Genomic DNA, 18,934 nt, shown 5'->3' on the forward strand with positions numbered 1-18,934 from the left:
ACATCTGGTTGGAGTGGATGGAAGGTGTTGGGGATATAGACAAGCCACTCTTCCCCTCCCAGCAAGATAGAGAAAGGAGCATAATATCAAGGTGCTTACAGTGTTGTTTTATGCGTTTCTTTCTTTATTGCCTCCGTAGCCCACCTTTTCTTCCAAGGAGCTCAAGGCGACATACATTATTATTGTTTATTGAAAATATATACCACCCTATACCCGGGGGTCTCATGCTTCTCGCTCTCCCCGTGCTACCCCCACAATAATCCTGTGAGGTAGGTTAGGTGGGAATGAGCTCTGCGCTGGTACCTGGGAAGCGCTGGGAAGGAAAACTCTACCTCGACGCTGCCTCGCCGTTTCTCGACGCAGCGCAGCTTCTCTCCAGCCTCACCGAATTCAGCAGCGACCCAATCAAGCCCCGGACTACAATTCCCAGCATCCTTCTCCGGACCGTGCACGCCGGGCAGCTGCGGTTCTGCGGCGCCGCCTTCCCCCTTCCCACTCGCGGGGCGTTCTCCTGCCGGACGGGCTGGGCATCGAGGCTCCGTGGGACGAGCGGGCACCCCGGTTCCGCCAGCTCCTCGCCGCCCCGCGGCGCCCCGGGCGAGGGCGGCGTCCCGCGTTCTCCCCAGCCGGAGAAGGGGGAGTTTCCAGGAAGTGGCCATATTGGATTCATTCAGTTGCCTCAGCCCAGGGAGGAGGAGAGGAGCAGCAGGTTCCCGGCAAGACGGCTTCCTAGATCCCCAGGAGGAGGAACCCCTTCGCCTTTCGGCCCCTGGATCTCCTTGCTATGGCTGCGACGGATCTGGAGCGCTTCTCTGTGAGTAGCAGCCGCAGCAGCCCCAGCAGCCTTGTCTCTAGCGAGGAGGGCAAGGGCGCCGCGCGCACGTCGCTCCCTCCAAGCGCGCGGGGGAAGAGCTTAGAGACCCCAGCTCGCGGGGGCTGCGCCGTGGGAAAGGGCTCGCCGTGGGGGAGTTTAGGGACAGGACTCTGGGCCGCGCCAGGGCTGCCCGTCTGAACTAGGCTGAGCTTGGGGTACCAGGGATCTCCCGGGGAAGGGAGTCGCCTTCTTCTGCAGAAGAGGCTGCGCGCTTTGGCGCACTCTCCAGCAGGCAGGCGTGTTGTCACTTACTAACTAGATTGCCAGCCACGCCACGAAACACGCGTTTGTCAGGGGGGGAGGGGGGGCTTGTGCCTTTCTGCCAGGATACAAACGATGGAGGGACTGGTGGGGGGGGACCTGTAGTCCTCAGTGAGCGCGACTCTGTGGGAGTGTGGGGCTAAGGCTGCATTTCCCACCCCTCTTACCTGGGAGTAAGCCCCGCCGAATTCAGTGGGGCTTATTTCTGGGTAGGGTTGCAGCCTCCGGGGGGGGGGGAATTCCTCCAGGGGTTTTGTACAGCTGCACCAGGCGCCAAGGCTGCTGCCGCCGCGGTTTATTGCATGTGGCCTGCACCCAAGGAGTGGGCTGTCGTAGGTAGTCGGCTAAGACCCACCAGCCGACTTTCTCCTTCCGAGTTGTCGGGGATCTTTCCATTCCGATGGACTTTTTGCCCTGCTCTGCAGTATTTCTTTAGGCTCTGCGGCAGGAGGTCGGCAGCTGGCCTTCAGGAATGGAAACAGCAGCTGCAATTCAAAAAAAGCGTCCTTGCAGCTTGATCCTGTGCATGTTTGCATGGGCTCGACTCCCACTGCTCACCTCTGAGCACGTCACACTGAAAACAAGGGCTGTTTCTTGTGGGTGTTGTGTGCAGGAACTCAAAGAGATGAGCCTCTTTCATTCTGAACCAGCTGTAGCCCAAAGGGGATTTTTCTTGGTGCATTTAATCCTGATGGAGCTGGAAACCTTTGGCCCTCCAGATATGCTTTTTAAAAACAAAAACAAAAAAACCCCTGCTATCTGTGGCTCCATGATCAAGGCTTATGAGAGTTGGAGTCCAGCTACCTTAGGAGGACCACAGGTTCCCTGTCCTTGATTTAATAATTCTTGGGCAGGGAAGTCAGATGCTCAGCAGAAGTCTTACCCACAAAGTTGGCTGCCAATATATTGCTGCAATTACTTATGCAACTGAAAACTTGCAGTGCATAATAGAGAGAAGCAAAAGTGAGCTTTTCTGTTTGCTAGTGGCTTTTACTCTGTGTTAGAAACTGGGAGAGAAAAGCTAGGAGCCAAATGGCTCCTGTGACCTGGGTTGTGGATGCCAAAACAGAATGTCTAGTTGCCATTGGGTGTGTGGGTGTGGTCCAGCAACACTTTTTATTTATTATTTTATAAGCATGAACTAATACACAGTTCACATAAGTGACATACTGTTAATATCACATTTTTAACAGAAATTGTTAATACATGTTTAATTTGGTGTTTACAATAAAAATATTGGTACAATACTTTAGTTTTCAAAACACTCTACTGTATTCTGAACATATTGTCTATCTTTAACATATACTTTGAGACTTCAAAGCACATACATTTCAGTAACCCTTGAGTGTCAACCAGGTGCAAAAAATGGCACCCAGACTTTTTGAGGTGCTCGCAAATGGATAATCTTTAGGCACGAAATGCACCTGGCACCCTGCTAATTTCGAACCTTCCTTTTACTCCAGTAATGATGAGCAGCTGTAATTATGGGCCAGAACCTACCATTTCTACTGAGGCTAAATAGTATCTTCCTATTGACGTAAGTTGATTACAGTATAGAAATGTGAATTGTCTGTTGGAAGTCCCATTTGTGCCGTCGACACTGCACACATATATATCACATTATCTTGGATGTGAGAGTATGCAAACACAGTTCAGGTAATAGTTCAACCCTCTATCAGCCTTGAATTCCTCAAGTCTGTGATATGCATTCGGGCAATATACATGAATGAAATTTCATGTCCATTATGCATTTAATCACTCTGTGCTGTCTCTTTCAGACACTTTTTATCTAGCTCTGTGAAAGAATGGGAGATTTATTTCCCCATAAAACCCTGGGATATGCTAGTTTTATGTATGCCTTAGTATGCTTACTAAAACAAACAACTTTTTTTTCTTTCAGAATAATTTTTTTTAAAAGCTGATTGTCAAACCTCTGTGTGTGCCATTATCCTGTCTAGAACACAGCCAATGTTTTGTTTGAGTTGCCAGATGTCTCTGGCCATTGCAAATCCTTAATTGTGTAAATGTTGGCATCTAAACAAGACAGAAGCCAAGGAATGGCTTTCTAAGCCAACACTGTGGGTGTCTCTGAATGGCAACATCATTTAAATGCACATTTATGAAGCACAAACTAAGACTGTGCCTTGTAGTGTGTTTGAAATGTCAGATGGAAAGTTTGGGAAGTGTTTTGTATATTTATGTTGGGTTTGCAGGAACCTCCTGTTAAGAAGAAATGAAACAATTACAAAATATACAGCTACCCTTATATATACATTGTGTACATATAACCGTATACATTGTATAATCTCATTGCACTGTATGAAAGGCACAGGTTAGTTAAAATGATCTGATACTGCCTTGCATCTATGGGTTTCTAACTGCTCATTTGAACAATTATATTGTTTCCTTCCTGGCTTTTAGCTTGTGCTAATTCATACTGTACAAGCATTTTCCCTGGCCATCTGGAGGTTTATTTATTGTGTTGCAGCCTATGGCATAAGTCAAGTGGAACTCTGTGTTATGAAAGGAACCAACTCAGGGTTGGCAAACTCCTGCACGGGGATTTTCTGAAGATGCAAATTCTTTAAATGAATGTAGGGTAATATTCAGAGGTGTCTTTCTGCTGGCATAACAGCCATCCCACTAGCCGGAAGCCTTGTTAATAGGGTAGTCAGTGGAACATTCAAAACCGATTGGTGGTGTGCGACGACATTTACAGGTGCAAAATCTATAGTGCAACTACGATTGTTATATATGACAGTTAAGCTGGCACTGTTAAGGGTTAAGTTTGTTAGGAGTTGCTGGGAATTGTAACTCTTTGAAGGGCAAACTCCTGTGCCCAGAATTCTTTGAGGGCAAGAATGTGCTTCAAATGTGCTTGAAAGGCACAGTGTGTACACAAACTGGTAGCTGATGCCTCATAGGGGGAAATGAAAAAGGGGAGAGGCATTGTAATGGGTGCTAGAGTGAAATTTATTTATTTACTTATTACATATCTATACTGCCCTTCATCAGAGGGTCACAGGGTGGGTTATACAATGTAAAAACACAAAAATACATAACATAGTAACAAACAAAAACAATAACTCCACGCCCAGTTTAAAAGGCCATAGATTGTTTAATTAGCCAAAGGCTTGAGAGAAGAGGAATGTTTTTGCCTGGTGCCTATACCGTGTTTCTCCGAAAACAAGACACCGTCTTATATTTATTTTTCCTCAAAAAACCCACACTATGGCTTGTTTTCACGGGATGTCTCCCCCCCTCCTCCTCCTGCCGCGTCCGGCATTGCTGCTGCGCCTATCACTATGTCTTATTTTCGGGGTATGGCTTATATTCCTTGAATGTTTAAAAATCCTGTTACGTCTTATTTTATGCCTACGTCTTATTTTTGGAGAAACAGGGTAGATATGTCACAAAGGCGCCGGGTGAACCTCCCTGAGGAGAGCGTTCCACAAGCGGAATGATGGAAATTGCATTCATACCCAAGATATACCCAAAGAGGCAAACACTCCAGTCCAGTAAGCTGAGCTAAACGGTGGTGCCTATATACACAGGAGGACAAGAGGTATATCGGGACCTTCTGTGGAGTTTTAGTGTGAGGGCAAAACAAAGTAGGAGAGTTGAGATTAAAGAAAAAGCACAGTTAATCTGATGGGTAAAGCAGCCTGAATCAACAGGGCTTGCAGCATTTCCTCCTGAATGGAAAACTCTTCCATGTGAGGGGGATGGGGAGTGGAAAAAGTATCATGTGATGATCACATGTCCGCTTCACTGATTGCATGCACACATGTACGGAAGCTGCACTTGCCCATGTATGTGCAATGAAATGCACATGTACGTGCCACACTGTTGGTTGCAGTCTGCATGCAGTTCGCATTTGAAACAGTCCACAGAGAAGGACAATCCAAAGTGAGAATGAAAGCATGCAGTTATGCGCAGGAGCATAAACTGCTGTTCTTGGGTACATCAGGCAAATCTTGATATTGGAACAGGCACTGTGAGATTAATGGGATTTCCTCTGTCTATGCACACAGTCAAATTGTGCATCTTGAAGTGCCTGCAATGTGGACCCCCCCCTCCCCCTCCCCAGGCCATCATAATGATGGAATTTCACTAGTTATAGCATAAACGCCAAATAATTGTGGCAATGCCAATTCTTTTGAGGGGAGGAATAACTCAAAAGTTCTGTTGTTTGTTGTTAGTGTTGAAAGCACATCCATGTAGGCATTGATACAATGGGAATAAAAATAAACCGAGTTGAGGGTTTTGCTAAAACAGCAAGCTCAAGTCATTTGTATTCCCTTCCAGCGCCAATGCCTTGAAACCTTGCCAGAAACTTGCTTTCAGTGGTTACTGTGTTTCTATTGAGAGTAATTAGCTTGGAGGAAAATTGTTCCCGTGATAATGTTTGAACCACTCAGAATGCAAAACAAAGCACAAAAGTACGGTAAGCGCTGCTCAGGTTTTTGCATTTGTGTGGCGTAAAGAAATCTAAAACATCCTTTCTATTAGGTGAAAGGTGCAGGCAGTGTATGCTGTATAATTGCTACCAGAAGCCAAGCTGGATGGGATTTGTGTAGGTTTAAAGCTGCCATTGGCGGTGTTCAAAAGCTTATATGTTACTGTAGAGTTATTCAGGAGGAATTACAATGATGACCAACACTTTTTATTTTCATGTATCGGGAATAGCTTAACTTCCCAAGCTCAAGTTGTCATAGCTTGAGCTAACATAATATATAGAAATTCCTTTCTCTCCATAGTTTGAGTGCATCCCTCCCCTAACATCTCCTCTGTCCCTTCTCAAATCTCTAAACAAAAATGTTGAGTTCTGGGACCTGTTCTAACATTCTACATTAGTTTCAACCCCTTATGCAGCTCTGGCTATGGGGAGAAAGTAATGCATGAAATGAACTGGGCTGTGTCCCATTTATCTGAGTGCTGCACAGTCTATCCTTCAAATCATTTTTTGATTCAAAACTGGGTGTCTGTGGTGGTACTGGATTCAGCAACCTGGCTTTCGCTCTCTCTCCCCTCCCCCCCCCGTTACTTTTTCCAAGGACCCATGCTAGTTTGAACATCAAGCACCATGTCCCTGAATTGCAATACCTTAGGAAGGCCCTCTGTCAAGCAAGAGGAGCTCTGTGTTAAGTTACTATGAAATATATTGTGGGGGTTGTTCTGCATTTTGAAAATTAAATTTAAAGTATTGTTCAAAACAGTTTGTTTTTCACTATCATAAATTTCGGGTATGTTTGTGTAAGACAATGGAATGTGAATACCACCCCCCATCCCCTGCCAGCCCCAGTTGTTATGTAAGATTTTGCTGGAGCATCAGTGTGTTCTGTCTGCCTGTGACCTTAATGATGGCCTTTGGAAGAGCAGATCAATCCTAATTTAATTAGAGATGTAGCCAAACTGAACATCCATCCCTGCATGACCATGAAGCTTGCTAGGTGGCCCTGAGCAAGTCACAATCTCTCAACTTAATCCACCCTACAGGGTTTTGTTGAGAGGATAAAATATAAATCTCTGCCCCATAGTGGCACAGACATGGATTCTTTAGTTTTGTTACATTCTCAGGGCTGATAACCAATATCTGCTGTGCACACTTGGAAGCAAGGTCTAAGGACCTCCATGGAAGCCACTAGAAAGTTAGCATCCATCCATACAGTTTGGCTGCCCATTACGTTGGCTGGCTTTGATTTAGGTGCTGAATCCCTTTCCTATCCTGTGAGGCCAAAAGGGAGGGCAAAGAGTTGATTTGGTGCTCATAAAACATGGTTGAATAGCTACTTCACAACTGCACACCTGCTCTGACCCTATGAGAATTACAATGCAAGCCTACATTTACAGTATATAAAGAAGTAAGCCTCCTTGAATTCTGCGGGACTTGCTCAGAGTTAAGTGTGTGTAGGACTGCAGACTTAGGATTTCACATTTTGAATGTTTTCATCTTCATTGCAATAGCTGGTTTAAAACTCTGGCTAATTCTGAAACCAGGTAACCATAGTTTCCCAGTTTGGATGAATGAGAAGGTATGGCTAGTTGAAAACTTCCCAGCTTACTGCAGTGTATGCCAAGGAGTGAAAAGGTGGCCAAATGACAGAGAGCATGAGCCCAAGGGCTTGTGCATAGAGTCATACCTTGGTTTAAGTACGCTTCGGTTTGAGTACTTTCAGTTTAAGTAGTCCGCGGACCTATCTGGAACGGATTAATCCACTTTCCATTACTTTCAATGGGAAAGTTCGCTTCAGGTTAAATACGCTTCAGTTTAAGTACAGACTTCCGGAACCATTTGTGTACTTAAACCGAGGTACCGCTGTATATTGGCTTGTTTAAGCTGAGAAATGATTGTCAGAACCAGGCCATTATGTTACTTCTATGGGGGAGTTCTGAGCTTTTTAAATACTACTACTACTACTACTACTACTAATAATAATAATAATAATAATAATAATTTTTTTATTTATACCCCGCCCTCCCCAGTGAGAGCCGGGCTCAGGGTGGCTGACATCAATAAAATTACAATAAAACATAAAAGAAAGAAAAACAATTGATTAAAATGCAGATTAAAATACAATTTAGATTTAAAAATTGTTTTAAAATGCAGCCTCATTTTAAAATGGCCCAAATCAAAACCCAAAGGCCAGACGGAACAGCTCTGTCTTGCGGAAAGATGTCAAATAGTAGTGATCATTGAACCCAAAGCTGTGGTTGAAATAACATTTGACTCTCAATACACTCAGCACTCCCACAGAAACCCTGCATGACCTATAAGCCAATGTCACATGGAATCCTGATGAATAAGGACTCCATCTCACACAAACACCCAGTAGTTAAGGTCTCATTATTAAGCCATTATTCATGGCCACAGAACTGGAAGTGTGGAATGCATCTATTAAAAATAATTGTCATATAAGTGTGATGTAAAGAGTGTATCTCTGCTGCTTCTCTGCAACTCATCTTGGCCCCTTTCTCCTTAAAACTTGATGGGAGCAACTTGGAGCATTTTTTTCTTGAGCCAGAAGTTTAAGCTCTGCCCTGCAGGGCTATAGTTGGGCTTCGGGATATTTGGCGACCCTTCTGAGCACATGCGAAGTGCCTTTTTGGCACTTCTTTCATCATTCACAATGGGGATTTTGTTCTGGGTTTGTTTGTTCTGGGTTGTTCACTTTGAGATGGCTATATCGTGTGCCTGAGGCCCTTAATACACACAACAGACATACGTTGGATTGGGCACCCTTACGAAGCATGTCGCTCTTCCTTGTCAACTGTTGACTTTTCTAAACCTCCCTCCCACATTAGATTGTGTGGGTTTGGGGTTTGTTTTTCATTTTTCTTTGGGAAGCTGCCTTCACTTCCCACACTATGTTTAAAACAAGCCAGCCCCTCTCCTCTCTCTACCCCCCTCACCCCCACGTTGCTAAATGCAAGATGTGATGGAAGGAACTATTATAAGAAGCTGACAACTGATGTGGCACAATCTGGGGAGTTGGGCTTGTTCTGCAGGGCTCCCCCCCCCCCCCCGCGCTAATGGTTTTATGCTTCACCCTCAGCTGCTGAGGTTTGATGTAAAGCTCTTGAGATGATAGGGTGTTCTTGGCAAATAAAGGAGTTAGAAAAACATTTCAGAAATGTTACCAATAGCTGAGGCAACAGTGTGAGAAGAGGTCATGTGTGTCTCTCTCATTTCATAACAGACCACAACTGTGAAATGTTCTGTGGAGGACTGCTGTGGGAAAGTTGATGGCTGTGATTTCCCTTTTGAATTGCCTTGGAGCCAGCTTGGGATGCTTCCTACCTCACAAAAGGATATAGGGCAAATAATTTCTTTGCGGAAAAGGGAGTTGAGCCAGAGCTGTGCTCTTAGATTTCCCACCACCACCACCGTGGAAATGGGATGACATGAGCCTCCCTAGATATTCTCTAGGAAAGGTGTCATATATGTCATGTCCCCAAAGTGCCTGTTCTCCAATCACCATCTGACTAATTTGTTGAGCAGACAGCTTCCTTGAAGGGATCTGGCATGCATAAGCTGGTGCCTTAGCCAGATTAAAATCCATGGTTGCTGGGACCCTGCACTTCTCCTACAAAGGGTACAGGTCTTGTCTTGTCTCTGATGCCTCTTACTGCTTGGGTACCTCCTATCAAGGGCAGCATGAGGGCATGGGTGGGGTTGTGTTGGCAGGGACAGATGGGAATTGTAGATCAAGTCATCTGGGCATCACTAGGATGGTGAAGGCTGTTCTATCCTCTTCTTGAGCAGGGAGTTGGAGCACAGACATGGATCATCCCTGCAGTTGCACAGCACTTTCCAGGTTGTCCTAGAACAGGCATAGGCAAACCCAGCCCTCCAGATGTTTTGGGACTACAGCTCCAATCATCCCTAGCTAACAGGGCCAGTGGTCAGGGATGTTGGGAGTTGTAGTCCCAAAACATCTGGAGTGCCGAGTTTGCCTATGCCTGTCCTAGAACCTTAGAACCGCAGTGTGACTGATGCAGTGCAACTTGCAAGCCCTTTCAACTGCTCCCTTCCCATCTCTAAACTTGGGGTGGGGAGCAGAGAGACAAGACGCGCACGCATCCTGTTTACCACTGCATGAGTGAATTTATGGATTCATGGCCCCCTTTTTCCACTGCTTGGCCCTGCGAATTTAAGGCACACATCACCTACACCTGAATGGCTATGTTTTATTTAATTTATTCATTTAACGTATTTATATCCCAGGTGTGTTAACTCCAAATATTTTTCAGAACTGCTTATGAAACAGACATTGAGATTAAAAGGGAAAACGCCAGCAACACAGGTAGTTATTAAATCCACATTCGCCGTGTTCAGGGTGGCTTACTCCTAGGGAACTTGGTACTATATGATTGCAGCCTTAGCCTACATAATTGATACAAGGTACATGCAGAACCTTTGTCTTAAGCTGCAACAGGAGATATTTATATTCTAGTGTAGACTTGTTTAAACCTGTGCCTAGGAGAGAACTTGAGTGAACAGGAGATGAAGGGCAGTGATAAGTGGATAGTATTTTAGTCTTGGACCCGAATCCCCACTTGAACACAGTGCTTACCTTGGGCTGCTGCTTTTCTCTGACCTGCCCTACAGTTCTGCATGGATAAACCTTCTCTACACCACTCACCTTGAATGTCTTGGAATGTCTTGGATTTGTCTTGAGAGTTTTGAATGAACAACTACTTAAGGATTTGAAATATTTAGATTTCAAATGTGTATCATTGTGTTATTCTGTTGTCGAAGAGCTTTGAGACTGGTGGCGAAGGGTGCTTTTAGCTCCTTCGAAAGTTCGACTGAGCAGGGGCTTGCTAGCAGAACTGACTGTGGCCTTTCATTTCCCAAACCAGACGCTGTTTATCTTTTCCAGCATGTACTCATTTGGGGAATGGAATTCTTGTTCTGCTGAAATCATGAACTTTCTCATCCTTAAGGTCATTCTGGAGGAAATGTCTTTCATTTTTTTGTTTCATGGTTTCCCTCTGTTTTTCGCTGACTTCTCCAAGGTCCAACTTACGTTTGCAGGAGTATGTTCTGTGCAGCAGTGATAAGAGGCCCAGTTAATTTGGTATACCTGTATCTGGCCCTTGCCACTTGAGGCTGCAGATGGGAGGGTCCCCAGATTTCACCGCTCCTCCAAATAAAAATAAAAATAAATCCCTGAACATGACAGGGGGAGTAGCGCTGGTATAGTCTTCTTCCTTGTATGTTATTTTTCTAAGAACCGTAAAAAAAAAGTAAATAAATAATCAAGAGCCTGCCTGCTGAAGTGGCCCAGGTCCAAGACAGATTTACCACTTTAGTGAGAACTAGACCAGAGCAAACCCTAATTTTGTTCCCTTGTGCTATCGCAACATTAGGCTGCCTTGTATAAATACAGCAACAGATCAGAAAACCTGATTAAGTGCAACATTCTTTCACTTTGTGTAGGGTGGGGGGAGCATCATTCCTGAAGCCTTACCCATCTATACAAATACTTGGATGGCTATTCTTGCAGTGTGCACACATTGACAGGGGTTAGAGTTTTGACCTGATCTGTTTATCTTTGGCTTATTTGTCTGGTCTAGAGAAGGGAAGAGGTACCATAGTTTTGATCTATAGATGTCTGTCAGGTTTTACCATGAATGCTTTTAGAAAACATTGGAGAGGATTCTGGCTGGGGGGTGGGCAGTGTAAAGATATTTGACTGTTGTAAAAATGTGATTCTTCTAGAACTGCTAGCGATATTAATTAGCACCTCTTGCAATTTGTGCCAAGGGGAACAAAGGCCAGGATTAAAAGAGAGCTGCATAAATGTCAATATATATACAGTACATAGGGAGTTTCAGGTTTCCCCTGCTCCCATTTAATTCCTCTGCACTGTGTTGCTGTTCTCCTCTGAAGGGGTTCCCCTGGCACCTTCTTGAGGATCACATGGGGCTGTAGTGAGAAGGGGGCAAAAAAACTTCTACATGAACAAAATGCCATGCATAGCCTTTTGGATCCCATTCAAACTCTCCTCCCCAAATTTGAATGAACCTGGAGTCTATCCTTCGTATAGGTAAGGAAAATATTATAATGCAAAATTCCAAAGGGTTTTTAAATACTTATGGCATAATGTAATCCAAGCATGGCCAGTTAGAAATGTGAGTTTGTATTTTGGTGTTGTATTGATGTGTACAATAGTGCCCTCTTCTTCTATAGTCAAATACAGGTGTTGTTGTTGTTTTTACTTTGCATTCATGCCTGCTATTGAAATTAAAAGCTCACCAAATGTCCCATTTGTCAGTGTGTGTGAGAGAGAGCAGCTCTCCGCCGTCATGAATGGGATGGGCAGCTGCCCATGTGTGTGTGCTTGCAATCAACTTTTCACTGTCATGAATGGGAAGGGCAACTGGGAGAGCATGTGTTTCTGGACTGAGCAGCTATTTCTTTCGCAACATAAGTTTTTAATACCTTGATCATCCTTCAGCTATGCTTAGCATTGAAGAAGTCGGAGATTGAGCAATCCAGCACATACCTAAGCAAAGATAAGTGACACGTTGTTTGCTTTTTAAGGTGAGTCCAGAAACAGCATTTAGATAAAGAGGCTCAAATGTAAGACCAGCTTGCTTGGTAAGAGCCCCAGCCCATTGAATAGCCTTCCACAAATATGCTGGGACTGTTGAGGAGAAGGCATTTTTGCCTTCCAGAGAACCCCATTTTGTCAGCATCAGAGAAGTGCTTCTAAAAGATCTGAGTGGCACTGCTAATAAAGCTCTTGCTTTGCTGAGCAGAAGTAAATATTTTCCTCTCAATGTTTGCTGTTCTAATGGGTACAGCAGAATATGAGGATGAAGTTGTTTTTGATCCCTTAAAGCAGGCATCCCGAAACTGTGGCCCTCCAGATGTTTTGGCCTACAACTCCCATGATCCCTAGCTAACAGGACCAATGGTCAGGGAAGATGGATATTGTAGTCCAAAACATCTGGAGGGCCACAGTTTGGGGATGCCTGCCTTAAAGGAAAAGGAAACAGCAAAGTAATGGGTTGGAACTTGTGAGCTTGGTGGGCCAGCAAAGAGGTTGATTATCTTCACATTCCTAGTGAACCAACTTTTTGCAACATTCGGTGTGCATTTAAAAAACATGACTTCCGGGCTTCCGGTTGATCACGCCATCTTGCTCAGACGGGGGTCCGCTCAGCGGAGCGGACCTCGGCGCTTCAGAGGTGGAGGGAATCGCTCCAGCGAAGCGAAACCTCCTTAAAAGCCCCAAATCGAGCTTTTTGGGGACGGATTTTGCCTGGCGGCGCCAAAAGCGGGCTCTCTCCTCCCCGGATCGGCTTTGTTTAAGCCCCCGAGAGCGAGGAGGTGAACCGCGGCGGACAGGCTGACACTGCTGCTCTGAGAGCGCGAAGCTGCGTGTCTGGGAAGTGGAGGCGGCCAATTCTTCCAAGAATATTCAGCAAATGAATAGACTGTGAGTAATTTGGATTGTTTGGAATTTAAATTAAGGCTATAATTTGGACCTGGGAGAGAGGGGGAAAAGAGGAAGCCACCCCCCCCCACGGTAACATAAGAGACAGTAAACAGAAACCCGAAGCCGTAAACAGAAGATTTTAACTTAAAAGGATCCCTCAAAGGCATCAAGGAGAATCTCCCCTAAATGCAGGGTAAAAGGGGAGAGAGACTGTGGTTGTGAATACCCTGCAGAAAGAGGTAAAGACTAAGAAAGACCTTTCTTTTCCTCGGGAGCCGGCAGCCCAGACAACCCAGTGAGCTGATCAGGATTTATAGTCAAATTTTATTTCTATCTTTATTTCTGGACTTTTTGGAAACTTCTTTTTGGTCTATATGCTTTTGAAATGTGAGTTCGAACTTTATTTATTTTTTTTAAAAAAAAGACTTGAAGAATGCAGCCAGCTTGTTAAAATGGAGTCGAGAGGATAAACTGCGATCATATTCCACCCCATGTGACAAGTTTTGACCTTGACAGGATTGAACTATGTCAACAAAAAGGTACTCGCCTGAGTTTCAGCGGACTGTTTTGACCTTAATGTGGGAAGCAAGAATAGAACTATGTCAAGAGGAGACACAACGGCGAGAGTTACAGCAACAATTCCGGATGGTGATGGCAGAATATGATTTCATAGAGGATGAAGCTATTGAAACTGAAGAAGATGAGAGAGAGAATGACAAGGATGGAGACTGTGATTTGGAAGAAAAAGAGGAGGATGAGGACTGTGATAATATAACACAAAATGAAGCCCACCAGGAAAAAAATGATGTTTTTACTCTACAAAAAGTCGGATGGAGTGCCTTCCCTTCGAGGGGGGCACGATTGGATTTACTGGAACTCCAGAAGGACCACAGGGAAGAAGGAAAAATCAAGCAGAGAAGAGAAGAAGCTCAGGGGTCTGATATGGAGGCCTGGATGGCAAAAGACTGTAAACAGGGGGTGGGGTGAAGGGAAAGTGAAGTAGTGATTGTAAGGATGGGTTAATAGGATTATAACTGGACTGCTGACTATGGAACTTGCTGGATTGGTGGGGTGGAGCCGGTACCCGGGGGTGTAAGGTTAGATTGGGAATAGTTATAGGTTCAAAAAATGAATTGATTCTGGAAAAAGGTGAAAATATGGAGGCCTATAGAGGGGGTAAAAATTAGGCACGGGAAGAAAAAATGGGAGTTTGATTTTTCAGTGATTGGACATTAGGTGAAAATGATAATAGTTAGTTTAAAAGTGGGATAAGCTATAAAGGTGTATGTTATAAAATATGAAATTATGAAACTGTTGAAGATGATAAATAAGGGAGGAAAACCGGGAAAGGGGGGAGGGTGGGGAAGCCCACAAAATATGGTTTAACAATTATGAATTTATGATGAATTTTTTTTGTCTTTTTTCTTTTTTGTCATTTTTTTTCTTCTCTTTTTTCTCTTTTTCTCTTTTTTGTATTCTTTTTTTTTTTTTGGTATGACAATAGATGGTTGGATGGATGACCTCCTGCGTACTGCCCTGGTTCGCTGGAGCTTCCTGGTGGCAGGGGGGGGCTTCGGGGGCAGGGGAGGGGGAGGAGGACAGAAATTCAATCATAAAATGGACCACCTCTGACTGTTCACCTGCGTGGGATACTTCTGTGGCAGGGGAGGACCCATGGGGGGTGGGTGGGAAGAAGGTGGAAAAGGTGTTCATATATGTACCATTCTATGTAATTTGTAAAAACAATAAAAATTATGTTTAAAAAAAAACATGACTTCCCCCAAGGAATTGTGGGAATTGGAGTTTTTTCCTCACAGAGACACAGTTCCCAGTATCCTTAACAAACTACTTCCCAGGATTCTTTGGGGGAAACCATGTGCTTTAAATATGCCTCAAGTGTGCTTACCGGTAAAAAGTGTGGTGTGGATCTGCCTGCAGATACCTGTAGTTAAAGGTACAAGAGGAGTATGAAATTTCTGTTGATACATTGACTGGAGAAGTTTTGGGGAGGGGGGAATCAGAGAAGTCAATAAACATCCCACTCTGAAGTTTTTTACCTAGAGGCAGACTTTGGTCTTTCACTTTTCAGCGGCATATCGTGAGAGGCCAAAAGTCCTGTCCCTCCCCCCCCCCCCGGCCTGCCTCCTTCCTTCCTGCTCAAGTTGGCTACAAGTGTTGCTTAGCACAGATGCAGTCTGGGTTTTTGATGCTTGAAAGCATTTGTTCCTGAATGGTGAATGAACTGATTCTGAAACAGCTTCTTCTTCTTCATCATCATCATCATCAAATAACTGATACCTACTTAGTTTCTGACAACAAGAGATCTGCTGCACAAAATGAATGGAACTTTGGTTTTCATTGAACAAGCTGCTGTAATAACTTTAGAGGGCCATTGAACGGCCTACCAATATGAAGGTCACATTTGGCAATTCATTGTGGGCCAGAAGACTACAGCTAATTAGCAATCATAGCTGCATGTAATTAATATAAACCATTGCCTCTAGGCCACCCAAATTCCTCAGTAACTGCATGCAACAGTCCTTCTTGAGAGATATATTTCTGCTCTGCTTACCCACACCCTGCCTTGTGAAACAGTTCTCAAACTATTCTTCCTCCCCCCTACCCTCTCTGTGTGTGTGTTTCTCTGTTTCCGTCTCTCAACTCCAGGCTTGGATTATGATGTGACTGCTTAACCAGTGACAATATCTTTTGCCCAATTACTGTACAAAATACCCAATCTATCATAATCCTATACTCTTTTTATCAGGGTCTGAATTATCCCACTGAGCCACAGGATGGGATAGTTTGCTAAGCTGTTAAAACCTTTCATTCAGGAAGCAAAGAAGTCTTATTTAAATCAATGCCATTCCTTTGGAACAGAATCAGAGGCATGTGCCACAGAAGGAAATGCAGAGTGACTGAAGTAGTTTCTTTCCTGCTTTGCAGATGTTGTGGGACTGGAGGAGATCCTTAATTTCCCACTGGGCATATAGTTTTTCCAGTGCCTTAGTCCAATGTCTGGAAGTGGTGCTCAAACTCTTTGCTCATAGGCATAGTCTTTGCAGCCTTTTTCCATATTGAAAGGCAGAAATTGGCTTCCCCTTGTGTCCTTGGCTGGTATGACAGAGGGCTTTCCCCTTTGTAGGTGCTCAGGCTACTATGCATGAGGTTTGTTATGAAAAATATTCGTAATGAAAACCTGGTGGTATATTAAGGTAGGGGCTGGCCTGGCACACAGCAGATTGGGATCTACTGGTATATTTCCAGGGGGTTGCATTAGATCAGCAAGGGGTTTTCCTGAGTCCCAGCTGTTTAAAGATTAGCAACAACTAAATAATTCCCACACACACACATCTAAATTAGGCTGCTGAAAAGAAGAAAACTAACCAGGAACAGATATTTGTGTGAAAGGACTGTGCCCTCAGTTCAGTTCAGTTCAGTTCTGATCTTGAAAAATAAATTCCTAGGCTTGGAATGTAGTCAGAGGCACCCTGTTGTTTTTATTTTATTTTAACCGTGTGGCTTTTGCTGGTACAGTAGTTCTCATAGAAAACAAAGTTGATTTGACAACCATGAAGGCTTCCTACCCCTGCATAAAGGGATTCTTGACACCTCTATAAAAGCTTGACAACAGTAAATGCATTTGCTTCAAAATCAGTTCTGAACATCATATATTTATTGATGCCGGCAGGTTTCTTAAAATAAAAAATGGTGGGTGTTGCACATGCTTCACCCCAATGTATCCTAGCAAGTCCATGATTCTTGAGTAGGGCCAAGGCAACCTACCCTTCCTGCACTCTGCTGAAAGTGCAGTCATACCTTGGATCCCGAATGCCTTGCGAGTCGAACGTTTTGGCAAACACAGCAAACATAGAAGTGAGTGTTCCAGTTTGTGAACGTTCTTTGGAACCTGAATGTCCAACGCAGCTTCCGCAGCTTCCCATTGGCTGCAGGAGCTTCCTGCAGCCAATCAGAAGCCGCACCTTGGTTTCTGAACATTTTGGAAGTCAGATGGACTTCCGGAACGGATTCCATTTGACATCCGAGGTACCACTGTATGTTGCATTTACAGTTATTTATTTATTAAATTTATAAACCACCCTTCACCCGAAGGTTGCAGAGCAGTTTACAACATAAAAATGCAAAATGAAAAGACAAAATACATAATATAATAGCAAAAAACCCAAATATTCTAATAGCTCTCCCTCCCACAAACACGTTTTAAAGACCATAGATCAGGCACCCCCAGACTGCGGCCCTCCAGATGTTTTGGCCTACAACTCCCATGATCCCTAGCTAACAGGACCAGTGGTCGGGGAAGATGGGAATTGTAGTCCAAAACATCTGGAGGGCCGAAGTTTGGGGATGCCTGCCATAGATTGTTTAACCACCAAAGGCTTGCTTGAAGAGGAAGATTTTCACCTGGTGCCATGGATGGAAAATGCTTCCCCCTTCAAAACTGTGGATATGAGAAGGTGGCTATACAGCATGCAAGTTAAGCTGTAATAGAGGACATGTTACAATGCTCTTGATCTCGGGACTGCAGCCTGCACTGTCAATTCATGCCAACAGTTTAGTGGTCTGAATATTCTGACCTGCAGCTGTGCTCTAATTGGGCACCCTGAGTGACATTAACAGAGTCACAGATTTCCCTACCAGTGGTTTATTTTTAAAGTAATCGATGGATCCTATAGAGTGCCCTATATCTCAGAGATAGTTACTGTGCATTATGACATTTGAATTTACAACTATTTTTCACTTTTAAAGCCAACAAGCCTAGCTGTTCTTTATAAAAATGAATGAACGTCACGCTGTGTGGAATGTTCCATCTGTGCAAGCGTATCAGCTTGCCAGCAGAACAATGCCTCTCCCCTCTCCTGCACGCTGTTCTGAGGTTCTCCTGACCCCCAGGGGTGGCCCAATACATTTGGGCACCAGAGGCGTACCAGAAAATGGTGCTTCCTGCCAGAGAAGAAGAACGAGTGAAGATTTACATCAGGAACAAGGGGGAGAGTGAAGACCAACATCGGGAACAAGCAGAGGAATCAAATCAACCTTACCTGGTGGTTGAAGTGGGAATCAAAGGCTATCATGGTGCTGGGGGGAAAGGGCCCACTATGAATCACACTGGGCAGGTGGAGACCCCAGAGGGCATCCCCTGCCATTTCCTCCCCAGGCCTGGGAAGAGACCAGCAGTGCCTCCTATCACTATAGATGTGGCATAGGGTGTGCTGCTGAGGAGGTGGCAGATTTGACCTCCTGGCAATGCATTCCTTGGAGGCTGGATCCTCTGCCCCTATGGATCCTGCTGCCCGAGGCAGGTGCCTCACTTTGCCTCATGGGTGTGCTGGCCCTGCCTGACACACACCCCTGGCTCCTTTAGACCAATCAGAACCTATGCCACATCGGGCAGGTAACTAGTGTGACACCTGGCCAGGAGTTTGGAAGACCCAAGACACCCCCTGAGGCAGAAATAGGCAGTTGATAGAAATGGCAACCGGGATTTCCCAAATTTTCCTGCCAGGCAGCACCCCTTTCCTGTGGATTCTGGAGATGATGTGCCTCACTCAAGGGAAATGGAGGCATGAGGAATCAGGCTTTTTCTTCACATTGACAACATGTGCTAGATAGGCATGTGGCACTTTCCTGTGTGCTAGGCATAAAGCTTTGCCTAGAGAGCTTGCTTACTTGCTCTGGCACACCTTTTTAGAATTAAAGGCCCTACGTGGGGTCAAATGAGAGGACACTTAAATGACAGCAGTGGCCTTCCTAAATCAGGAGACTAGATTTTTATTGGGCAGTGAGTAAAAGGCTGGAGAATCAAGGGCTTAATAACTAAAGGCTC

The 18,934-nt window shown here is 44.6% G+C and overlaps 1 protein-coding gene and 1 long non-coding RNA gene across 6 annotated transcripts in view; one reads left to right on the plus strand and one right to left on the minus strand.

Annotated features, from left to right (window-relative positions):
- Positions 1–548, minus strand: part of LOC148686863 (uncharacterized) — a 39,538-nt gene extending 38,990 nt beyond the window's left edge. The window contains exon 1 of the long non-coding RNA XR_015948438.1: positions 304–548. This is a non-coding gene — a long non-coding RNA (uncharacterized LOC148686863). The remainder of the gene's footprint in view (positions 1–303) is intronic.
- The window catches only part of SEPTIN8 (septin 8), an 83,860-nt gene that overhangs the window by 22,962 nt on the left and 41,964 nt on the right, over positions 1–18,934 (plus strand). For 3 of the 5 annotated variants that reach the window (XM_088663158.1, XM_035105399.3, XM_060271686.2), the window contains exon 1: positions 493–814. The exons of the other annotated variants lie outside the window; for them this stretch is intronic. In XM_088663158.1, coding sequence (XP_088519284.1) covers positions 785–814 — 30 coding nt within the window. In that variant the 5' untranslated portion in view covers positions 493–784. Of the gene's footprint in view, positions 1–492; positions 815–18,934 lie in introns of those variants that run through there. 5 annotated transcript variants of the gene reach the window in all.

The sequence above is a fragment of the Zootoca vivipara genome, chromosome 2 (assembly GCF_965207765.1).
Source record: "Zootoca vivipara chromosome 2, rZooViv2.hap1.1, whole genome shotgun sequence".
NCBI classification, from domain to species: domain Eukaryota; kingdom Metazoa; phylum Chordata; class Lepidosauria; order Squamata; family Lacertidae; genus Zootoca; species Zootoca vivipara.